This window comes from Pelecanus crispus, chromosome 12, assembly GCF_030463565.1.
Source record: "Pelecanus crispus isolate bPelCri1 chromosome 12, bPelCri1.pri, whole genome shotgun sequence".
In the NCBI taxonomy this organism is placed as follows: Eukaryota; Metazoa; Chordata; class Aves; order Pelecaniformes; family Pelecanidae; genus Pelecanus; species Pelecanus crispus.
The window spans coordinates 4,263,573-4,281,552 of NC_134654.1; the positions used below are offsets into that span (position 1 = coordinate 4,263,573).

Consider the following 17,980-nt stretch of genomic DNA (forward strand, 5'->3'; position numbering starts at 1 on the left):
TTAAACTCCTACTTTTTGTGCAGGTAGGAATTTTAGATAGTTTACCACTGTCCTCAACTGGGCCCATAGGTCCCAGTAGGAACTGAATGTTTCCCTTGATTTTCAGGTGATCTGTTAGAAACTAATAAACCAAATACCTTATTAAAAAAAGAAAATGTATTATGAGCTTTATAAATGATAGCATATAATTTAAAAAAACAATCAAGCAATGTCTAATTGAGCAAAAGCTCATTGCATGTAAAGCTAGTATACACAGAAAACCAAATTCTAGTTACCTAATATTTTCTCTGTTGAGAAACAGAAAAAGAAAACACATAACTATTTGCTGAATTCTCAACTAGAGTGTGGGGGTTTCAGCCTTCCATAACTTCAAGTTAGGACTGAAGGTAAAAGAATCATTCTAGAAGCTAATTAATATAACATGTAGAATACAGTGTTCGTAACACTAACGAGGAATAACTTACCACATTCATTTCAGATTTTTGAACCTCAGTAAGAAGGTCATAGCCTGAGGTGAAAGGAACAGCCCTAGAGACAGTGCCAAGAAGTTAAAATGCCAAGGCCTATTTTTATATGCTGCTTCTATTTTTAGTTACATCACGATGGAAGTACAGAGCCTATGAAAAAATCATATTCTCAAATGAGAGAAAGTACTCAAATTCTTTATTGTAAATGAAGAGCAAAAAAACCTAAACTTGAAAAATTGTTAGGTACAATTTAACAGACTTTACAGGATCACAAAAGGCCAGCAAAAATAGCTTCAAAATCATATCCTCTGAGAAAATTAACTTTAAGCAGCTACCCACAATTTTACCCAATTAATCAAATATTCCTTTATTGTAATTACAGCTACAAGAAAGCACAAATGTTTCCCAATTTAGACTTCTCTGCATCCAAGCACATTTTCCCATGATCAAAGTCTAGGAGTCAACTTTTTAATCCTGCTTTACCAACAAAAAATACCAAATTTTCAACTGATTGCATGCAGAGTTCAGCACTGGTGAGCAGTACTACAGCTTAAAATGTTGGTTCAGTTACTCAATCATTAGTTGCCTTTAGCTGTTTTCCATCCAATATAAACATAAACGGAGGTAATCCTGCAATCTAGTTAACTCGTTTAACTTCTGTATTAATTATTAAAGTACCCAAGGGTAGCTATTTCCTGTGCAGTTCTAATTTATGACTCTGACGATTACTTCTTTATAAAACATCTTATTAAAGGCGAGTAATGTTGTTTCTTCCTAATGAAGTACAAAGGCACAGCAGAAACCCACAATACCTGTTGGGTACACAGCAGGGCATAAGCAATCCAGGAGGTTCCTGGAGTGCGTTGATGGTAACTTCCTTCTCCAAGTGACAGAGGAGCCAACGAGGAGAGGTGCTATGCTGGACCTTGTTCTCGCCAATAAGGAGGGGCTGGTGGGGAATGTGAAGTTCAAGGGCAGCCTTGGCTGCAGTGACCATGAAATGGTGGAGTTCAAGATCTTTAGGGCACCGAGGAGGGTGCACAGCAAGCTCACTACCCTGGACTTCTGGAGAGCAGCATTTGGCCTCTTCAGGAACCTGCTTGGTAGAGTACCGTGCGATAAAGCCCTGGAGGGAAGAGGGGCCCAAGAAAGCTGGTTAATATTCAAGGATCACCTCCTCCAAGCTCAGAAGCAATGCATCCCAACAAAGAGGGAGTCAGGCAAAAACACCAGGAGGCCTGCATGGATGAACAAGAAGCTCCTGGACAAAGTCAAACACAAAAAGGCAGCCTACAGAGGGTGGAAGCAAGGACAGGTAGCCTGGGAGGAAGGGAGGAATACAGAGAAATTGTCTGAGCAGCCAGGGATCAGGTTAGGAAAGCTAAAGTCCTGATAGAATTAAATCTGACCAGGGACTTCAAGGGCAACAAGAAAAGCTCCTACAGGTATGTCAGTGATAAAAGGAAGACTAGGAGAAATGTGGGCCCTCTCCAGAAGGAAATGGGAGACCTGGTTACCCGCGATATGGAGAAGCCTGGGGTACTCAGTGACTTTTTTGCCTCAGTCTTCACCAGCAAGTGCTCAAGCCACACCACCCAAGTCGCAGAAGGCAAAGGCAGAGACTGGGAGAACAAAGAGCTGCCCGCTGTAGGAGAAGATCAGGTTTGATACCATCAGAGGAACCCGAAGGTGCACAAGTCCATGGGACCTGATGAGATGCATCCACAGGTCCTGAGGGAACTGGTGGATGAAGTTGCTAAGCCGCTATCCATCATATCTGAGAAGTTGTGCAGTCTGGTGAAATTCCCGCTGACTGGAAAAGGGGAAACATAACCCCCATTTTTAAAAAAGGAAAAAAGAAAGACCCAGGAAACTACAGGCCAACCAGTCTCACCCCTGTGCCCAGCAAGATCATGGAGCAGATCCTCCTGGAAACTATGCTAAGGCACACAGAAAATAAGGAGGCTACCAGCTAAACCAAAGATGAGAACCTACACTATATTACATAGCAACAACCATTTACAGTTTAGTAGCATGTCATAGGTTACTAACATGTCATGGACACATATTGTCCAGGACATAGTTATTTTTATAACCATTTGCATTACATAATCATGACTGCATTGCATAAGACAGACTTGCAGCATGGTTCAAAGAACATCTCCTGTTAAAAAATGAATGAGAGCATACACCAGCGACAGAGCAGTCAAGGCACTGAAACATCTACTAACACGCTGTAAAGCAAACCAGAAGTTTAACCGGAACATCAATAAAAATATTTTTTTTAAATCTTCTGTGAAAAGAATAACAACTAAGTAGACTTTTTCTTCAAAGTACTCCACCATTGTTGAAGGTAATTACAATGAGGAATTTTAAGGGTAAAAATATTCTATGCGGAGTGTTTTGTGCAAAACAGAAGAATTACTAAAACTCTCTGAAGGAATGTGCTCTAACATGCTCATCACATCCAAAAGACAGAGTCAAAAGTAGTTTCACAAGATGGCCAATAAGATTTTAGTTAGTCAATGGTTTTTGAGTATCTTATAAACGAAAAGTAACATATTACAAGTAAAATTCATTATACAGATTCATATATACATTCTTTCTTGATAACTCAATCTAGTTTCAACAGTGGTTATATAAGGTCCAAAAAAAGAACATGTTAGCACAGATCTAATTCTTCAATCAATTCCTATGCAAAAGCAAACAGCTTCACTAGGAGTAGTAGAATCTATGCAACTTGCTCTTGGGTCAAAAAAAATCTTGGTCTGAGAAGCTCCTAACAAAATTAAGTCCCTTCAATTTGTCGTACTACTAGCAAGATTCATTGAAATAAAAGCACTGGAATGAATATATTCCCATAATCGGTTCACTAAGAATGATTTTTTTTAATGCTATATAAAGAAACTTCCAAGCATAGTCACCATTGCACTTGACAAACTCAGCATCCTTTTAATCATAAATTAGTAAGTTTTGAAATGTCACCATATATGTTAATCATTACAAAATATAAATCTGCAATTTAAATAGCTCATTTTAGCTGATACTCTTTTTTTAAAAGCAGTATCAAAATATTTTATTTGATTCAGTATTTTTCAAAGCGTGGGAGCATGAACTGAATATGCCTTAAAAGCAACTTAAAGAATCTCTCACTATGTAAACCATTAGTTGTGTTTTGAAAGTGATTATCATTAAATACTACCTATTTGTAGATTATAACGATTTCCAGTCTACAGCTTATGAAATGTGCCCATCTCTGTGTGCTGCGACATCACCATCATCCAATACATGGGTTGAATTTTGTAGTAGCTTCTTTTAAAGACTAATAAGGTATTAATAACAATACTGAAGTTCTCTCAACTTTCTGCATACGCTTCTATCAGATGATTTAGAATTTCTCTACAGAGAATCCTCTACAGGGTTTCTAGGACCAAAATCCCTTGGGTCTGAGGACATTAGCATCAGCAGCCATACCCACACAGCTCTACACGTCAGCAGCAGAGCTTGGTGCTCACTGCTGAGCCTCTGGGACCCCCGGCCACTGTTGCTCACTCTCTAGCATATGGCTGGCAGCAGCCAGCTCAACAACTACCCTCAGGAAGAGATTCCTAATCTTGGAGGCGGCTCCAGTGAGACATTAACACAGCTACAACCTGGCTCTCCTCCCTTCCCCTCCCTCAGGCCATAACACCGTCATGCTCTTACCCAAGAACAAGCTACGGTGCAGAACCAAACCATCAACAGAGCTGGGGGTGGGAAATGTAATGGTCTCTGTCAAACCTCCTCATTAACCATTAGAAAATTCCCCAAACAGGTGCAACCAACATCTACTCCAGTTGTTAATTGTGACCACGGGCCAACATTATCACCATTTCCATTGTAAAACCTCACAAAAGAAGATGAAACAAGTACTATCTTAAAAAGGATGGTATTTCTTTTTTGTTGGTCCTTGTGATTAATGTTAGAGACGGCAAGTAGTTAATTATATTTCCTAAAAGGGCTTTTAGATTGCAACCAACAGTATAGGTGATAAAAGACAAATTATCAAAGAATAAAACATCACAGCCTATTTAATATGATGTTAAAAAAGCCAATCTAGCATAATATATGAATTTTAGTTTACAGATAGTGACAACAATGCCAGCTCTCATACAGTAGGGGTTAAGAAAGCAAGTTAAAAACATGTACATCTGCTTTTTAAAGGGAGAGGATACGGTCTCTTCACTCATAAGTGCCAGAGGCAGACAGAACATTGTTTTCAAGTTAAGAACTTACTTTATAAAAAAAAAACATCTCTGCTCATGTAAAATTACCATGAAAAGTTCTTCCTCTTTACCTTGAAATGGCAAGTTGAGGGGCAAGAACTCCACTCTTATTTACTGTCCACATTTTAAATAATTCTGATGTAAAAGGTTGAATCTACGTTGTCTTTCTTGATTTTTCATAGCAGGACTGTGGGGAATACTTAAACCTAAATAAAAATATTTTCTCTCTTTAAAATAAAGAATCAATTTAAAAACATCTTGCTTCAAGTATTGCATTTTTTAATCCTAAACTTGGGATCTATGATATTCTGTGAATGTTGCATAGTATTCTGCAAAGAAATCTAAAAGGGTAATGCTTACAAGTTTTTCTTTTCATATTCCAAATCAGAGCAAGATTTTTGCAGTCCTCAGAATAATCAGTTTGTCATCAGTGCCTTAGTTAAGCACTTAAGATGACATAACTTTTTTTTTTTTTTTTTTTTTTTTTTTTTACACTTTCCATCTTTTGTAAATCTCAGCACGGGAGAAATATACCTACTTTCTAAGCTTGCTAAAGATGTTTCTAAATAAATATTTGAAAGCAAAATATTGCACCACCAAAATCACCGAAATGAAACCTACCCCTACAAACGACACTGATTATATCTATTCAGGGGAAGGGGGGGGGGAGAAGCAAGCACATACAATATACAACTGAATTTTTCAAATTATTTCATTTGCACAGGAAAAAAATGTAACAGTAAGATAAATTTGTTCTTCCCAATGGCACTTCTAAGGGTGCTCTGTTTAACTCAGTCTGGCCCTCTCCTCTCTTAGCAACCGCATCTCTGTTGATTAGTTTTTCAGATGTCTTATCAAGAACTAGCTTTTTAAATACATTAGGTTTAATAAAAGTATCAGTAGGACGAGGAAAAGAACAGAGCATGATATCTAACTTTGTTACATCAAGTCAGTAACTTCTTCCTTTAAAATAAGTCAGAAATGAGGTCAACTCCTGAATCAGTAGAAGCAAGCGATAAGGTCTCATTTAATAAATTTAAGATTAAGCCCTTACTGTGTTTGTTTCTACATAGAAACTGTTTAAATTATATACCTTTCTCTTGAATAAAGTGTTAGAGAAGATAATCACAAAATGAACTTTCAAGCTATCATCCAATGTTCCAATGCAATTCCTCAAAAGTTACTCTTTTTGGATTATTTTCTTCATCTAAGGTACCTCCTGTTGATCAGTTTGATTCTGTGGAGGGTCACTAAGGCGGCACACAGTACACATTTTGTGGCATTTAGACAGATATAAAGATTACATTAATCTAATTTTCCAAGCATATGCAGTCTCTAGAAAGAAACCGGGAACTGGAAATCTCAGAGGGGAATATGAGTCTTTTGGAAAATAGCAGGAAAATCTCATAAATAGGAACTCTCTGATACTGATCTACACAGTGGCAGAAAACCATTACATTCTTTCATGATTGGCAATATGTTCTCATTTTTGAGATGGTCTTACTTCCCTCAAGAAGAACTAAAGCAGTGTGCTTAAAATAGCTGAAAAGCAGCTGTTGGTTTTTTCACAGTAATGGGTTTTATCCTCATGCTACATATGAAGCAAACCAGTCATTTCACTAATATATAGTTAGAGTTACAGAAAACATGCCTTCACAATACAGTCTTTCTTGCTAATGACATACCAATAAAATATTCCCCTTCACATGAGTTTTCATGTGCTTTTTTTTTTTTTTTAACACTATCATAACCAGTTGGCACAAGAGTAGCTTTACTCATATGCATGAAGTTTCCCATCTCTGGAATCATCTGACTAGTTGAACCCTTAGCTGTAAATGGGGAAGACATTCTACTTTTGCCTGTTTTATAATCTTGCAACAGTTTTAAGTTTCTCTGGTGACTGGAGAGCGTACCAAAAATACAACACTTTACCTGAAGAACAGTTTTGCACACTTGCACTTACCTCAGATTCCACCATCACTCAAGAAAAAGCTATTTCAGTTTAGTGCTCTGTATTAAAAGTTATTTGGTTTATAATATTTTAAAATATTTCAAAGAATTACATGTTGTAGTTAGCTAGACAGATATAAATCAATGTCTATCAATCTTCAGCTAAAAGATACTAATTTACTATTTGCAAATGCATTTTCTATACATTGACAAAATATTTAAGCCTTTGGAAAACAATTTTCTTACAACATGATCCCCTGCTCCCTTAATTTTGAGGCAGATATTGCTTTTTGCTTCATAATGTAGGTGCCTATAGAAGGAAGTCTGCATTGATTTCACCATAAACAAAGCCAAGGAGACGCTTCATTGAGTAACCATCGAAAGATTTATACAAAGGCCGAAAACAAACAAAACCCCAACCCCACAACCTAGCAAGAGCTATCCTGATATAAAGAATACTTTCAAAATGTCTTTTGTTCCCCGCCCCCCCCCCTTAATAATTTCATCCGTGAATATGCCCCTCAGAAACTGGGGAATCTAAGTCTGCCTGTCCTGGGGCATGGGGACAAGCAAAAAGAGTGGGGGGGAGGAGTGGCAGAATTCAAGTTCAAAATCATTTCATAGACATACTTTAAATAATACTTTAAAATAATCTCCTCTACAGCGAAAACTTTATTTAAACTAATCTGACTTTTGATTTCACAAGTCTGTTTTAAAAAAAAACCCAAACCACGTTCCAAATACCTAGAAGGGACTTGCCTCTCTCCTCTCTAGCACATCCTATGAACGTGCTGCTGTATTCCAGAGAAAGACTTTCTAAAGGTGTCAGGGTGAGCATGTGTGGATAGGAGAGCTTTGTCCTCTGCAGCTATCATTGTGTTGTCCCCGTCGTCCACAAACGCAGAGGGCAGAGGAGAATTGAATAGAAACAGACCATGCAGTTGTAAAACCCGGGTCTTTATTTATTTATTTTCGCGACTGAGTAACACCTCTCATTACAATTATCGGCTCAATGGCAGAAAGCTCCCCGGTGCGCTGTGCATATTTTCACAGGTTCATTTGTCTCCTCCTGTGGCATCAGTTTAAAAACGTTCCTAAAGAAACGCCACTACCAACCATTTCTATTTCAAGCCTTCAAAGCCAAAGCTGAGCACAATACGAGGCACTGGGAACTGATCTTTAGGTTTCAGTCCATAGACTTTTCACACTGGGAACAGATCCCATCTGTTTCCTCTTTATGCACCAGCCTTTAGAAAGCACAGCTCTGGAAACTGCCTCCGTACAGAACAGAGTATAGCTGGCTTCCCCAGCTGACGGTAGAAAGAGCCCCATGATTATGGAGAGCTTTCTCCTAAGGCTTTCTACTCCTCTCTTCTCCCTGGTCTGTAAATACGCGGTGTGGTTTTCTCGACGTGGGGATTTTTCGGAGGGGGGAAGGGGACAGACTGCCTCTCTTTCCTTGCCCCTTGTTCTCTCCCCCTTCCTTCTTTCTTGGCAGAGGCTTCCCCATTTATAAACCCTCACGCAGGGAACATTTCAATTTCAAGCCTCAGTACAATCAACCACAGGCAACCCCCCCTCCTGCTTTGGCATCAGAGCGTGAGACATCCCCCCCCCCCCCCCCCCCCAAGCAAGCTGCTCTCCAGATGGATGCTCGGGGCTCTCCCTTGTCTGTTCCCTTCGCTCCCTGTCCCGGCGAGCGGGAAGGAGGGGGACAGAGAGCAGAGGCGTGTTTTTGGGCAGGGGGGAACAGGACAGAGCAGGATGCTTCGATCCTGAGCAGCTCAGCACCACCAAAGTCCTCAACTCCTTGCCTGGGGGACCGTCCCCTCCCCAGGCACCCTGCCCTCGCCTCCCCCAGCAGGATGGTGTCCCTCAGCCCCACACCGGAGCGTTCCCCCCACACAGGAGGGATCCCCTCAGCCCCACACCGGAGCGTTCCCCCCCACACGGGAGGGATCCCCTCAGCCCCACACCGGAGGGATCCCCCCACACAGGAGGGATCCTCCCACACAGGAGGGATCCCCCCAGCCCCACACGGGAGCTTACCCCCCACACCGGAGGGATCTCCTCAGCCCCACACCGGAGCGTTCCCCCCACACAGGACGGATCCCACACCGGAGGGTTCCCCTCATACAGGAGGGATCCCCCCAGACCCACACCAGAGCGTTCCCCTCACACCAGAGGGATCCCCCAGCCCCACACCGGAGGGTTCCCCTCACACCAGAGGGATCCCCCCAGACCCACACCGGAGCGTTCCCCTCACACCAGAGGGATCCCCCAGCCCCACACCGGAGGGTTCCCCCCACACGGGAGGGATCCCCCAGCCCCACACCGGAGGGTTCCCCTCACACCAGAGGGATCCCCCAGCCCCACACCAGAGGGTTCCCCTCACACCAGAGGGATCCCCCAGCCCCACACCGGAGGGTTCCCCCCACATGGGAGGGATCCCCCAGCCCCACACCGGAGGGTTCCCCTCACACCAGAGGGATCCCCCAGCCCCACACCGGAGGGTTCCCCCCACATGGGAGGGATCCCCCAGCCCCACACCGGAGGGTTCCCCCCACATGGGAGGGATCCCCCAGCCCCACACCGGAGGGTTCCCCTCACACCAGAGGGATCCCCCAGCCCCACACCGAGGGTTCCCCTCACACCAGAGGGATCCCCCAGCCCCACACCGGAGGGTTCCCCTCACACCAGAGGGATCCCCCAGCCCCACACCGGAGGGTTCCCCTCACACCAGAGGGATCCCCCAGCCCCACACCGGAGGGTTCCCCCCACATGGGAGGGATCCCCCAGCCCCACACCGGAGGGTTCCCCTCACACCAGAGGGATCCCCCAGCCCCACACCGGAGGGTTCCCCTCACACCAGAGGGATCCCCCAGCCCCACACCGAGGGTTCCCCTCACACCAGAGGGATCCCCCAGCCCCACAGCCGGCCCCCGCCTCTCCCCACACCGGGGGCTCCCCTCGGCCCCACACGGCGGGCTCCCTCCCCTCCCCTCCCCTGCCCTCAGGGCGGCGGGGCTGCCCTGGGCCCGGCACTCACTACTTGTAGAGCTGCTGCAGGCAGAGGTCCAGGCACTCGCCCTCCACCTCCTCCTCCGTGATGTACTCCGAGAGCGGCCGGGGCAGCGGGGGCAGCGGCGGCGGAGGCGGCGGCGGGGCGGGCGGCTGAGGGTCGCCGGCGTCGCCCTCGCCCTCCTCCGCCTCGGCGGCCGTTCCCGCTTCTCCCTCTGCCCCGGGCTCCTCGTCAGCGGCGGCCGCGGCGTCGGCAGCGGGGGGGGGAGCGGGCGCCGGCTCTGCCCCGAAGGGCCCGCGGAACTCGCCCAAGAACAGCTCGAGGAAGCGGCGGTAGCTCTTCTCCTCCGCGCTGCCGCTGCCCGAGCCGCCCGCGGCCATTGCTTCGCATTCCCGGCCGCCCGCCGGCGGATCAGCACTGCGCCCGCAGAGAGCTCCCTGCCCGCCGCCGCCGCCGGCTGCCGCCTCCCGCCCGCCCGCCCGCCTGCGCGCGCGCTCCCGAGCCGGGCCCGCGGGGGCGCGCACGCCGCGGGAGGAGGGGGGGGGGTGCGCGCGCCTCGGCGGCGGGAGCGCGGGCGGCGCTGAGGGAGCCGGGCCGCGGCCTGAGGGGAGCCCGGCGCGCGGCGGGGGCGGGAAGGCGGCCGCGGCCTGAGGGCAGCGCGGCGGGGCGGGAAGGCGGGCGGAGCGGAGCGGAGCGGCAGGTGGAGGGCAGGACGCGCCGGCAGCCCGCCGGTGCGATGAGTCACGGCAAGGCGGCCAGACGCGTAGGTTCCTCACAGGAACCCGAAGGAGACCTGAGCGCGCGCTCCCTGTTACCGAACCTCCGCCTCAGGGTTTCCCTGCGCTCATCGCTTCCGGCGCCGCCGCCGCCGCCGCGGGCTCCCCGCTCGCTGCCGGGCCGCGGCCGGAGGGTTAAGCGGGGCCGGGGCTGGGGGCGGCCCGGCCTCGCCTCGCGGTGCGGGGGCATCGCTGGCCCGCGGGCGGAGCCTCTGAAGAGCGGTTTTGAAATCGGAGCGGGTTACAGGGTGAGGGGAGCTGGCGGCTAACGGTGTTTCAGCAAAGATGTCCCCTCCGGAAGCCCTGCGGTGCGGCGGGTGCGGGCCCGGGCTGCCCCGCACCGAGGGCGGTCACCGGGGCGGGCTTCCCGCGGCCGTGGGGCCCTGAGCCCCCGGCTCCCCACCCCTCGCCTTTCCAAACGCTCCCCCGGCTCCCCGGGGAGGGGAGCTCTGGGGTGGGGGGTACCCCTTCCCAACACTCGGCCACAAAACTTCCGACGCTAATTGGCGTTCGAGATCGGCATATGCATAGCCCCGTGGTTGCACAAACCATACGTTACATGGTATCTACGCGTTCGATGTTCTGGCAAAGGGCAGTTCGCAAGCAGCCGAAGATGTTACGCCGAACGAAACTTAAAAAACTTGCTGCCCAGTCAGTGGGAGACAAACCGTAGCTGATATTCTACTGCTGCCTACCAAACGTCTCCCATTCACAAAAGGCATTTTGGCTTGTTTTCTTCATTGCTGCTGAAAAGCTATTTTCAGAGCTATGGGGTCCATAAATACCGACGACGAACAGGTATAATTGCCACGCATTTAAAATAGCTTGTACACGTGGGAGGGAACGATATCCTTAATGTCAGATACACCTTGAGAAATGGCCAAATCACAAGCCTCACGCAAAAATCTTCTCGGATTTTAATGGATTATAACAAGGACGGTAGCTTGCTGAAACCTGTTGTTCTCTGCATTGTAGTAATTACCTCTGCGTGTCAGGTGCTGCTGTAAATCTGTCTTCTCTTTGGTGAATTGTTATTTCGGAGCCAAACTAATTTTAGAATATTTCCGGCAACTGCATTGACTGATCATATTGCAATCTTGTGAATATGTAAAAGCCATGAGAGTTAAAAATGTGATTGTCACAGTTAGTCTTAGTCTTTCACAGCCAAAAGCTATTAAAGTGACAGAAAATTCCATAGCTTCTCCTGAAAGGGTATCTCTAAGTATTTTCTTTTTCAGTATACCATTTATATATTTTCAGCTTAACATTCATTTATTTAGGAACACGGGGTGGGTTTGAAGGGTAAAAAACATTGCAGTTCTTTTTGAAAAGGTAGCCCACAGTTGCACCTGATGATGTCATTGCTGGATTTTGTTGTTTTGGTTTTTTTTTTTTTTTTAGGTTCGTGTGTACTGCGTCACCAGTGAGTCACAAGCCTCAAGAGAATGTGTATCAATGCAAGTATCAAAAAAGCAGTTTTAAGTTCATGATTAGTTGTTTTTCACTAGTAATTCAGAGGCAGCTGGAGTTTCTAAGAAACTACAATCCAGATAATCTTAGTGCAATATGATCTCAATTCTAAAAATGCCTGTTGTAACAATATCTTAGGGAAATGACAGCTAATTCAACAAGATGTATGATCAGATTCGTGTTGTACGACAAACAGCAATTAAGGCTATCCAAGAAAAGATTTGAAAGCATTTAGATAGTCTTTTTCTCCAATTTTTGTTAATTGTATATTTTTTCAGTTGTTTCAAGCAGCACATAAGAGTATCTGAGAGTAATACCTACTCTGTTTCATGTTGAACTGTTAAAGTTACCAGATGTCCTTGATTCATCTTGACAGTCCCCATGTGCTTTTCATCATTTGTCTAATTGCAAAGGACACTAATTAAAATGAAATAGAGTAGAACTCCATACTCGGGATACTTTGTCAAGTTTTGGCACTACGGTCAAGATAGTATTGTTTTGCTTCAATATTAAATAAAGAGCTTATGGCTCTAAGCCATGCTGACATTTGTTTCTGGGAGGGAAAGGCGAAAAACCATTCTTATTAACCTGCAATGTGGAACATATGGTAGCTGTGGGTGGTATGGCTAAGTTAGGCAGCCAGGAACCCGCGATCACTTCACTCTATGGAGACAGTGGGGTGGGCAATTACCACGGAAGGTAGCCACACTGTTACTTACTGCTGTCCAGAAAAGGCAGCTCTAAATACAATGTATTATCAAGTAAAGCACTAATCTATGAGAGGTGTGTTTGGTACTATTATGAAATGTTTTTAGTGTTCAGTAACTCTGGAAGCTAAATTTAGAATGCCTCAGTGCACTCTGGATTGCCGGGTAGCAGCAGTATGAATGGTTTCTATGTGATGAGGTTAGGTGGATGGAATAAACTCACAATTCATAAAATTTTGAGTCCTAAATCATTGGTTTACAACATATTGTCAAATAGAGCGTAAGACTTGCACCTGACTTGAGAAGGAAACACGGGTGTTTGTATCCTTTCTGGCTTCATCGTGTTGCATTTTTTTTTTTAAAAGAAGGTTTTACAGTGTTGTGTTGGAAGAAATCTGTTTTAGTTTAGCCTTAAAATGATGTCTTCCTCTTTCTCATTTTACTGGTGAAAAATAAGCAGGATTTGAGCAGGCCTTGGGGAGGTGACCTGAATTGTATGGAGTGCAAAAAGAAGTGCTTTTTCTTTTTTTGTAATCTTTGGAAGTGATTCCTGTGCACTGACAAGTAGAAAACATGTAGGGGCATTAAGAATGATTTGACAATATTTAATATACCTATGTTGTGCGCTCCAGTACCATACAAAAGACTAGAATGGGAAAACCCAATGGTAAATAAATTGCCTTTCTAAAGTGATCTCTTTAAAAAGTACGGCTTTTGCAATAAACCAGAAGTAATTTTAGAAGTTATATTCTGTTTTCCTGGCCAGATGAAACCACCAGAAGAGCAAGTATTTCCAAGCTTTTGGCTGTTCTCATTTTGAAGGCACTTCTACTGTTGAATGTCGTGTAGCGTTGTGTATGGGATAATGCACGAAACGATGCTTGCAATATACTGTTGGAAGAGATTAAAGTTATTTGTGTGTATTCACATGATCAATATCGGTTACTTTGTGAATGTGAATGTCTCTTCTTTTTATAGCTCTTCAAGCTCAATGAGATAATTATTGTCCAATTCACTAAAATACTTTCAATTGCCTAAGAGTAAGAACAGCAAGAATTTGAAAGGAATACAGTGAGAAGGCTCTTGTTGACAAGCTGCATCAAGCTCCAGTTAGTTTTCTTAGCTTCAGTCTTTGTTCAACTGCAGTTTTAAAAAGCACAGTAACATCTGTTACCACAGTTTTACTGGCTCCTTTACCATAGTAAGTACTGTATTAGGATGTTCTTAAATACCAAAGTCCTTATCTCTATTTCTCTCTCTTGCCTTTTCTTTTTTTCTTTCTAAAAGAAAAGGGTATTGAGGTCAAGTCAGCTTTTCCAGTTTAATAGTCAAAGATTTTTCAGAAATATCCATATCCATTGCAAAACACAGGATTTCAGGCCCGAATCCCTCTTCCAGCTGTCATGGAAATTTCCAATCCCATTCATTCCAAAGGAAAATTCCATTTTCAGCCTTCCATTCAGACCCCTGCTTAGGAAAGGGGGTTCTTTGAATAGCAATAGTGAGAAACAGGATATGAGCCCATGCCTATTTAGTTAGATGTGGAAATCTGTTGGAGCAAAGTATGTGGAAGAAAGAACTAATGAAAAGCTGAGCCCTTCAAAATGACCAAACAGGTTTGGCTCACTGTCAAAGCAGATATAGCACAACATACCTTGTTTCCCGCTAACAAAAAGGCAAAATTTGTTACGTCATAAAACCTTTGACTGACTGATTGAAGTGTGCCTGTAGATTAGTGCCCATGGGATTGCCTCAGCAAAACACAGCTGACCACATAACACTTAGTAATGTGGCCTGGATGTTGTCAAATCATGAGCTCATCCTGCAGGCAGAGGCACACCAGAGTCCAGTATCTGCTTGTTAAGGTTCATCCACTTCAGCAATCAGCCACTCTTCATTATCATAATTTCCTTTTACTGCTAAACAGAGATGAGGGGCGCAGACCTCCTGGACATCAGCAGACAACAGAGCTTGCTGGCAGTGTTACTGCGCCAGGCCCTTCCTCTGTACTTTCCATTTTTGCAACGCATTTCGCCTGAGGCTGAAGTCCCACAGTACCATACTGGGTGAATAATAGCACTGCTGGAATTCCTAAGCCTGAAGCTCACTTTTGCTCAGAGGAGGCAATACAAAACGGTGTACCACTTAAATCCCATTTACACTCTGTTCTAGGGATTTAACGGCGTGTGCGTATTCTGCCCTTTTGGGGTGGAGGGTGAAGTTCATCCTAAAATGAGAACGAAGTTTAAGCCAGGCTTGTTAAGGCAGGTGCCTAGTGGGATTTTGAAAATTATATTGATTCTTCCACAGACTTACTTTAAATGACTTGGTCATCATCTTACTGTAGATTAGATTCCTGATTCTGTGATATCCTCTCCAGTCACAAGACCTTGAATTTTACAGTCACCTACTTAGAAATGTCTCTTAAAAAAACAATCAAAAAAACCTTTTAAAAAATCAGCCACTTCAATGAGTACCAAAAACCAACCCCTGTTGTGTCCAGACTCTGGCCATTATTATTCTAATATATGTGCTATAAGAGTAGAGATAAAATAGAATGCTAGGATTCCCAGACTTTAAAGTATATATGCACCTGATGATAACTTCTTTGAACACTCTCAAATTCTATGATTTAGCCACAGAAATTTGTGTTAATTATACAAAATAATGAATGAATAAATGACTTTTAAAGAGATACATTTATGTGATGTAGTCCCTAACATTTACAGTCAAGTGTGTAGTAAGCTTATAAAAAAAGGTGTTACAAATTATGTTACAATCTCATATTGACATGCTGTACTTTATAGGCATAATTTTCATGCTAAGGAGGCAACTTGTTCTTTAGTCCAAACCATTTTATTTTAGCAACATATATAATACGAAAAGAATCGCTAAGTAAGTGTAGTTGTAACTGTGTTGCTAAAATTGCAGTGGTTCACACTAAATAAATTAGAGTATTAGAAGTATACATGTCATAAATTTAAAACTCCAAAATAATGCAATGTGTGATACCAAACTGAGCAAGTATTTAACAGCATGTTTGGAGGCTTTGAGAAAAGCATCCAGATCCAATTAGAACCATTTATTGAGGTCTGTAGAGTTTCCTTTTTACTTTCCTATATGCATTGCTAGATATTTTCTATTTTAAACATTCCCCTTTCTCATTGTTTGAAACGGAAATGTGATTTTTTTTTTTTTTTTTTTTTAAATAGCCTGATGCTTCTCTGGCTCCATTTAAACCAATGGCAAGAAATTCTTGTAATAAAATGAACAGTATTAGCTATAATTCCTGAAGAATGACTTAGTGAAACACATACTTTTCTATGCATCCTTTCAGCATATAAGCTAACATTTTTGCTGCTTGTATAGAGACTGAACTATTGCATTTAATACCATTTATTATTTCTATAGATATAGTTAGAACTGTGTAGAGCTTAGAGTCTAATAAATAGATAGTGCATCTTGTACGAGTATTTCTTGCTTGCAGGAAGCAAGACAGTGGCTTACAGTTTAACAGTGGGTGCATTTGTGGATGAAATTCAGTACTGGGAAGGGGGCCAGTTCCCGGCGATTTCATTCTTCAGTATAGCACATTAGTGCAGAAATCTTGCACTAGCCAAGGGAAGCCAACTCTCCTGCCCCTAATCATCCAAAATGGCTCTATGGCTAGCAGCCACAAGACGTTGAGTAGGCAGCCAGGGGAGCCAGGGAGCGGGGAAGCCCGGGAGCAGGTAGCAGCTGGCGCCGGCTCCTCCAGCCAGGGGAGAGCTGGTGCGGAGGAGGCCCGGGCAGGCTGCTCGGCGGCCCTGAGGCACTGCCAGCGCCGCAGCCGGTCGGTCGCGTTCCCCCACGGCCAGGCTCCTGCGTGCATGCTCTTAGCAGGGCCGTTGTGCTTGAACTGGTTTGGGAGTCACAGGTTAACTTCCCTGGTTCTCATCCTGTACAAAGAAATATTGTTTGCCTTATGTACTCTGTTGTAACATTTGTGTTACTGCAACGTAAGCGCTCTATTTATTTTAATTTCCCTCAAGGGGCTCTGTCTTAGGACAAGAGAGCATCAAACCATACCTGAAAACTTAATCAAATATATTTCGTATAGAATTAGCATGTGTTAAAACAGTATAGTACAGCTTAATGTGCCTTTCTAAATAATTATGATCCCAAGCATGGTAAAGACAATCTCTTCTCAGAAGCTGGAACACAATGACTTGTCCTTCCAACTTACGCATCTTCTTTTGTTCAGAAAAGGGTGGAGTTAAAAAGGCAGGCAGTAAGGATTTCACCTTTGTCGTTAATCCATGAAATACCTTCAAATAAATCTGATTCTAAGTTTAGTCCCCCCAAAATAACTAAAGGAACAGTAACTGACATTCAACAGGAAAATAGATGGACTTTTCTCAGCACTGTGTTCAGGTTAGCAGCTGAATCTCCTTCCACGTTAGTCAACCAGTTTGTAATCGACTTCAGCACGAGACTGTTTGCATAACAACCTCGGCTACACCTTCTTACCTTCAGTTAAGCTATTTCTTCTCCGTGTTTTCTTAAATTTATTCTGGTTGGAAGCTAGTTGGTTTCTCAGTGTTTCATAATGGAAAAGGTGCAGAACACATCAAATCAGGAAGAAAGAAATTGTTATTTTCCCTGTCCAAACTAAAGAGTTTCAAAGCAGGATTCCAGGCTTGAGAAGTATGCTGTGACCACAGTGTTTTCCCGTTGCCAAGCCCTGCGGTAGATACTGTATTCTTGTTGTGGTGACAAAGTAGGTTCCTACACCACAAGTAAATGTTGTCCCTACGAAACGGAATAATTCTAAACTCAGCATGATAGTTAAAGCTGTTGGCTTTCAGAAAACTGGGACTTAAGCAGCAAATCAAACAACCTGTTTTATTTTTGATTCAGTGCTGTGATGTTGGCTAGTTAGAATCTTACTTTTTGTGCAGTCATAAAATCCTCTCATGCCACTTGCTATTGTATGTTGATGCTGTGAAATGCGAGAGAATTCCAGGTACATGTAAGAAAATATCACCTTGCCACGGAAGATTTATTGGTGAGGCAACGGTCAAATTCTTTCTTTATACGCAATTCTAAGCCTGGAACAGCTTCCTTGTCTCCAGCAGATGAGAATGAAATCTGGCTCATTTAATCTAATTTTGTCTCTGCCAACAGATCCTTCTTTCTAGTTCTGGTCTGCAGAGTTGATTTTTATAATAGCTTCAATATGAAAAAAAAAAAATTAAAAAATCTCAGCATAGAAGAGCCTCCAATTCTTCCTTTGGACATTTTGTAACTCCCACTGTTAACCAGTAACACCACTTTTTTTTTT

At 43.9% G+C, this 17,980-nt stretch overlaps 1 protein-coding gene across 5 annotated transcripts in view; it reads right to left on the reverse strand.

The window, feature by feature from the left end:
* PPM1E (protein phosphatase, Mg2+/Mn2+ dependent 1E) overlaps positions 1 to 10,099 on the reverse strand; it is a 72,909-nt gene extending 62,810 nt beyond the window's left edge. For 4 of the 5 annotated variants that reach the window (XR_012831562.1, XR_012831560.1, XR_012831561.1 and 1 more), the window contains exon 1: positions 9,732 to 10,084. Coding sequence is in view for 1 of the 5 variants with exons in the window: in XM_075720244.1 (XP_075576359.1) it covers positions 9,732 to 10,084 (353 nt within the window). In the remaining 4 variants the exon portion in view is untranslated. Of the gene's footprint in view, positions 1 to 9,731 lie in introns of all 5 variants that reach the window. The other variant, XM_075720244.1, reaches the window with a different exon arrangement.
* Between the last annotated feature and the right edge of the window lie 7,881 nt (positions 10,100 to 17,980).